Here is a 7255-nt window from a genome sequence, read left to right as displayed (position 1 = left end):
AAAATAATATTTTAGTAATTTGATAGATTGTTTCATTTTTAAGTCTTAGTTTAACGTTTTATGATACAGCAATTGAAGGTTATATTCTAAGTTAATTTAACTTGATTCATGGTTTTGACTATCATAACTGAAAAATTACTTCACAAAGAAATACAGATCAAAATGGAAGAATACATCTTTGCATATTCTTAACATGTCACGACACTTAATTTTCAATCTATCATTCAGTGGTGTGATTTTTTTAATTAAAATAATATTGTCCCTCACTCCATTCATGCCTTTCCTTCCTTCTTTACACAACTCAATTCCGAGGTCTATAATGGTAACACCTCCTTTGCATAAATCTAATCACTTGCTTCTCTCTTTTTTCATTACACTCTAGTGGCAAAACCCCAACCATAAAAAACTTCCAATGCTGATTAAATCAGACTGCTCTTTGTCTTTCACAGTTGGATGTATCTGAAGTCAACACATGAACTTATCGCAAGGTCTTACTTTAAATTCTCGGCCACTACCTTCAAGCGGGATTTCAGTGTTGCTCTGGAAACACCTGCATTTCCCAAGTCCATTCACTCTCCTCTGCTGAACTATTTCACACCTTTGGCTTCTCCTTAAAAACCTCATAACTCTTACTCATTCTCACTCTCAGCTGATAACTTTGGCTCCAGGTTCCAAGAGAAAATAGAAGCAGGGATGAAAGAGGTTCCAAATCCCCCATATACCATTCACCTGCATTTGTGTCCATGGAGATTGTGTTTAACTCTTGTCACTATGGATAAATTGTCCATCCACCTATCCAAGGCCACCTATGAACTAGATCCTATCACCTCTTACCTACTCTGGGACATTGTTTCAACAACTTTCTTACCTATTATTTCTCCTCCATTTTACTGGAACATTCCTTTTTTTTTCTTTTTTTTGTTTCAGTATATTATGGGGGTACAAATATTTAGATTACATCTATTGCCTTTGCCCCACCCAAGTCAGAGCTTCAAGCATGTCCATCGCCCAGATGGTGTGCACCGCATCCATTAGTTGTGTATATACCCATCCCCTCTTCCTGCCTCCCATCTGCCTGACACAGGATGAATGTCACTACTATACGTGCACTTAAGTGTTGATCAGTTAATACCAATTTGATGGTGAGTATATGTAGTGCTGGTTTTTCCATTCTTGGGATACTTCACTTAGAAGAATGGGCTCCAGCTCTATCTGGGATAATACAAGAGGTGCTATATCACCATTGTTTCTTAAAGCTGAATAGTACTCCATGGTATACATATACCACATTTTATTAATCCACTCATATATTGATGGGCACTTGGGTTGTTTCCACATCTTTGCAATTGTGAATTGTGCTGCTATAAACATTCGAGTGCAGATGTCTTTTCTATAGAGTGTCTTTTTTTCCTAAATGGCAACAGACAAAGATGTCCTTTCACTCATATTAAAACAAACAAAAACAAAACCTAAACAACTAAAACCTCCTTGACCTTTCATTCTCATCCAGCCTCCACTCAGTTTTTCTGCTCTTTCTTATAGCAAAACTCCTTTAATTTCTCTTTTCGGATTTACTCTTAAATCCATTCTAACTAAGCTGCTGCCCCCTTAGCATCCCAGAAACTATTTTTGTCAAGAACTCCAGTGAGTACTGTGCTGCTCAGCCCATCAGTCAATTCTCTGTCCTCTTCTCACTTGACTTATCAGCACCATTTGACACCGGCTGATCATCCTTCTCCCTGAAACACTTTTTATCTGTCTTGATTTCCACATATCACACTCTGCTAGTTTCCTTTCAGCCTCACTGATCTTTCCTTCCTAGTCTCCTTAGCTGGTTCCTCCTCATTCTCTGACCTCTAGACATTGCAATGCCTCAGTACTCTTCCCTGTCTACATCCACTGCCTTGATGGTCTCATACAGTCTCAAGTTTAAAGCATCACCTATGAGCTGAATGTCCCCAGAACTCCTTAAATGACAACTTCATATATCCAACTGCCTGCTTGACACCCTTACCTGGATACCGAGTAAGCTTCACAAACATGTCCGAAACCAAACCCATGATTGTTCCCCCCGCTCGATTTACTCTTCTTAAATCTTGTCCATTTTAGTGAATAACAACTTTATTTTTCCAATTACTGAGGCCCAAAGTTTTGAAGTCTTCTTTGTCTCTTCTCATTCCCTTTCCCATATCCATGTCAGAAACTCCCGTTGGTTCTATTTTCCAATAACTTATCACCATCTCCACTGCTAGCACCTTGGTCAGAGGAACTGTGCTCTCTTGCCTAGATGAATGACTGCAATGATCTCTTAGCTGGTCTCACGACATTGGCCCTTGCCTCCCTTTAATTTATTCCCAGAGAAATACTATAAAAGGGAAACGTGCAACATCTTTAAATTCAAAAAGGCTCTTAAGCACTTTGCCACAAGGAAGCCAATAAACTTAGGATGGCACAAAAAAATGTTTGTGGTTATACCTTATTTTACCACAAAGTATTTTACAGCATTTAGTGGTTAAATACTTGTATTTGTAAAATTAACCACACTGATGGCATCTTGTAGCATGTAAATTGCAGAAAGTGGCAACAGTTTGTTGAAACTGTTTCTCAGTGTATCTCAGTTACTATATATGACATGTGGTTGTCTGAATATTATATAAGGGTAGCTTTATCAATCTGAGTTGTAAATATTTTTAGAGCTTGATTTCTTATTTTAAATAAAAGTAAACATAAATAGAAGTTCCGTGATTTTCTTCCCACATGCCAATAGAATAACTTGTACAGTCACTAGAGTGTGAAGACTACTGTTTACAGAAAACTTTTATAGCCCAAAAGGGGGAACATCCAAGATCAAATAGTTGTCCTGTGGGTAGAGGTTAGGTGATGGAATGAGGCCTTAACTTTTGCCTGAAAGACCCAAAAAAGCAGCCAGGAAGGTAAAGGATAGGCCAGGTGTGGTGGCTCATGCCTATAATCTTAGCACTTTGGGAGGCCAAGGCGGGAGGATCACTTAAGACCAGGAGTTCGAGACCAGCCTGAGCAACACAGCCAGTGCTCATCTCTATAGCCAGTCCTCGTCTCTACAAAAAATGGAAAACTTAGCCAGGTGTGGTGGCACATGCCTGTAGACACAGCTACTTGGGAGGCTGAGGAGGGAGGATCACTTGACCCCAGGAGTTTGAGGCTGAATCCTGGGCAACAAAGAGGAGACTCTGTCTCAAAAAAAAAAAAAAAAGAAAAGAAAGAAAGGTAAAGAAGAATGGAGCCAGTCATATTTAAAGGGAAGGTAAGAGAGCTAAGACGTGGCAGAGGGAAGGATTTTTTTTTTTTTTTTAATGGCTATGGAAAAGTACTTTGCCTCAGTAGTCTGAAGCTCTAAATAAATCAGTCAAAAAAAGTAGTGACACTGGCATCATCCTGATGAATTCCTTTTTTCTTTCCCCAACAGACTGCTAATGAGCCCTGTGTAGCTAAGTTTGGTGAGTAACTATTTTGCATGCCTCTTTTGACTTTCCTTTAGTTTTTAATGCAAGAAGACAGGTGCTAGTGCTTTTAAGAAAGCCTGTATTATCTTTTATTCATTTTCAGCTACTATTTATAATTACTTATCATGTGCTGGGCAGTTGTCTAGGAGTTAAGGCTTTCGGAGGTAAACCACACAGACAAGCCCATGGCTGATATGGCTCATACGGAAGACCTTATCTCTGGGCAGGAATGGACATCACTCTTACAGGCCTGGGGATCTGAGATCCAGAAACCTGCTTTTTAATTCTGTGCTTTAATAAACACAAGTTTCAGATTTCTGAAACCTTTCCTCAAACTCCTTCTCACATTTCGCATACTGCTAATATCCACCACTGTTCTTTCTGAGTGTATAGAAGAGCAATGAGAGTTGGGAGAGAGCCCACTTCCTTTACTCCTTTCTCCTCTGCTCTTAGCTTCTGAGTAATTTTCCCGTATAGTCACCTGATATTTGCTTAGAAAACAAACTGAAGTTTGCAGTTACACCGAGCCTTTGAATAGTTCTTAGAATACATATAGAACTTCAAATAAACATATTTTTGATTGTTTATAGGTTTCAGGTCAAACACATTTTCAGCAGTGAACACAACATTTCTAGAGTTAACTCTGTGTTCCTATCTATATAGCTCAAATCACCAGGTTTCCTTGGCTTATGAGAATTAGAAAATTTTTTTTACTTGTCTTTACCTTTGTGTTCTGTTTTTGCTTTTCCAGTAAATGGAATGGAATTCATGGTATGTTTGAAATTCTGCCTTGATGTGGTAAAAGTTGAGAACATGTGATGCTAAGGTGGCCTTTAAGTGACCTCTTACACATAATTAAATAGGAGAGCTAATGACACTTCTTCCTGGTGACTTGCCTATTGCCTATTACATTTCAAGGAGGAAGAAATTTACTGAGCTCTGAGCTCATTGGAGATACAAGGAGACTCTGTCTCTTGCTCTAGAGATCTCTCCTTCATTCTCCCTCATAATCTGCCTTCATAATCTATGATCAGTCATTTACATATGAATGAGAATTCAAATTAAAGTGTTAACTCTTCCAGGGTATTTTTGTATCAAGGTTTCTTTTTAATTACGGGACAAAGACTTTGCTTCCTACAACAAAAATTACCATGAATTAGAGGACAGGTAAATATTCTGGGTGGTGCAAACACCCCTTGGGGCTCTGAAATCACTCTACCATACAAAACCAATTAATGCTAGGTAAATATTTAAATTCCATATATACCCAAGGAAATGAAAATGAATGCCTCAGTCTTGACCCTTTCTTCAACCGTTTGTGCCAGTATCAAACCAGAGATATTTATATTTAAGCAGTCAAGTAATTTCCATTTTATAAACTCATGAATTTACTAGTAGCTATTCTGAAGGGTTTGGATAATGAATGATGTGTACCTACAAACTGATGAGAACAGCCATAGTTTAGACAGAAAGCATCTAATTCAGGAACATGGAAGGGTCGTTCGATCAAGAAATATTTATTGAACACCTACTAGGTACCAGCGACTCTTTTAGGTGCTAAAGATACAGCAATGAGCAAAATAGAGACACATTTGTCCTGAAAGATGTTATATTCAAGTGGATATAAGATAGACAATAAAAAAATGAACAATCTGATTTATCATATGCTAGTTGCTGACACCTTCTATGAAGAAAGTAAAGCAGGGTAGAGGGAGAGAGGGATAGGGGAGCACTTTTTTTTAAAATATAGATTGATTAGGGAAAGTCTCACTAATGGTGATACACAGTAAATAGTATTTACATAGAGAAAGCATGGAAAGGCAAGGACTGACAACCCTGGTTGTCAAAATCCTGGTTGTGTGATTCCTTTCTCCCTTCCTCCCTCCTTCCTTTTCCTTTCTTTCTTCTGCAAATATTAACTGACAAGAGATACAGAGCCACTTAACTCATTTTTCTATTCCAAATCAATTTCCTTAGAGCTCTCCAAGCAAGAGATACCCTTAGGATTTGCAACTGCTCTAAAACAAGGAGTAGATTTACTTAAAATGTTAAAATTATGGTTGAAAAGAACTAGTATGGACCTGGTAAAGAAACAACTTACAGATGGTAAAAAATTAACTACAATCTGGAAGAGGATGAACTGGATAATGAAATAACTATGCTTTCCATTTTTTTCCTCCCTTGTATATTTGTTATAGGACCGTTACCCTCAAAATGGCAAATGACAACTATTGAACCTCTCTGTGTGAATAAGTTATCTGATTGGAAGCTGGAGATACTTCAGAATGGCTTGTATTTAATTTATGGCCAAGTGGCTCCTGATGCAACCTACAAGGGTGTAGCCCCTTTTGCGGTGCAGCTATGTAAAAATGAAGACATGATACAAATTCTCACCAACAATTCTATAATCCAAAATGTAGGAGGGACTTACGAATTGCATGCTGGAGATATAATACACTTGATGTTCAACTCTGAATATCAAGTTCTAAAAAATAATACATTCTGGGGGATCGTTTTACTAGCAAATCCCCAATTCATTTCCTAGAGACTTGATTTGGTCTCTTCATCCTCTTGAGCACGTGCAGAAGTACCAGTGGGTGGGGTGGAGGGGGCAGATTTTCAATGCCTACAGTCTGTCTGGGTATACAGATCAACATAAACAGAACTCTTCCGCATGTGAATTTTCATCTCTCATGCTTATCTGAAAGAGACTCAGAAGAAGAGCAAAAGACTTTGGTTACCCCTGATGTCAGGCCTGCAATGATATTTCATTAATCAGTCATAAAGGAATAGAGGACAGAAGCTCTTCAAAGACTCATTGTCTAATCCTTGAATCCCTGGATGGAAATAAATGAAGTCCTATTCCCATGGAGGCTTTACCTTGTATGCAAAAATGACCCAGGGCAGTAGCCTGGCCTTGTTTTCAAGCTCTTGGGCTGCTTTACTTCATTCTTCCCATATTCTCATCTTCTGAGACTCTCCCAATAAAAAGCAGTCAGACTGGTGTCCCCAGATATGCCAACAACACCCTACTTTAGATGTAATGATGCTAGAAAATAGAGAACACTTGAAGAATTATTGGCATAGAGACACAGGTGGCATGAAATGGAATCTACATGATCTGGGAATTTCTCTTGGTTTCATCATACTCAAGATGCAAGGTGCTTTATAAAACTAGTTGATCGAAGGGGTCATTCTGAATCTTCACCTAGGGCTTCATGAAAACTCATTGTTTGTTTGTGTGTATAAGCATTGTTAATTGTAAAGAAAGTATAACCACCAGTAATCATTAGATTTAACTCCAGAAATTGGTATTAACATTATTATGATATTAACATGTATTATGTCATGTAATGATTTCATATTTTTAGATGGCTTTCTGTAGTTTGCAAAATGCTTTTGTATATCATGTAGCCACTCTACAAAGTTAATGAGCATGCATTTTTGGGAAAATTTTAACCCTGAGAATATGGAGCCAAATAGAGGAGAGGCAACTTGTCTCAACGCACAGAACAAGTGACTGACTAACAGGCTATGGGCTTTGCACTGTATCTCACTATCTCAGCTTTAGAATGGTTATCTCTGCTATCACATTATGAATCTGTACAACTGAGCAAGCTCAATTTTCAGGAAACATATTCCCCTTCAGCCTAAGGTGGGTAGGGTGAAGCTACAACGGATTCTGCCTTTCCTAGCAAATTTCTTTTCCTTTCCCTACCTGGAGCAGGACGCCCCATGGTGGTGCTCAGGGCTTCCCCCAACCAATCCCCTTC

The 7255-nt window shown here is 38.5% G+C and overlaps 1 protein-coding gene across 1 annotated transcript in view; it reads left to right on the top strand.

Annotated features, from left to right (window-relative positions):
- The window catches only part of TNFSF18 (tumor necrosis factor (ligand) superfamily, member 18), a 9474-nt gene extending 3391 nt beyond the window's left edge, over positions 1–6083 (top strand). Inside the window, exons 2-3 of the mRNA XM_012657751.1 lie at positions 3446–3476; positions 5681–6083. Coding sequence (XP_012513205.1) covers positions 3446–3476; positions 5681–6027 — 378 coding nt within the window. The 3' untranslated portion in view covers positions 6028–6083. The remainder of the gene's footprint in view (positions 1–3445; positions 3477–5680) is intronic.
- Positions 6084–7255: the final 1172 nt, after the last annotated feature.

This window comes from Propithecus coquereli, unplaced genomic scaffold (genome assembly GCF_000956105.1).
Source record: "Propithecus coquereli isolate 6110/MARCELLA unplaced genomic scaffold, Pcoq_1.0 Scaffold56, whole genome shotgun sequence".
Lineage (NCBI taxonomy): Eukaryota > Metazoa > Chordata > Mammalia > Primates > Indriidae > Propithecus > Propithecus coquereli.
Note: the sequence above shows the minus strand (reverse complement) of the source record. Positions and strands in the feature narration are given on the sequence as shown.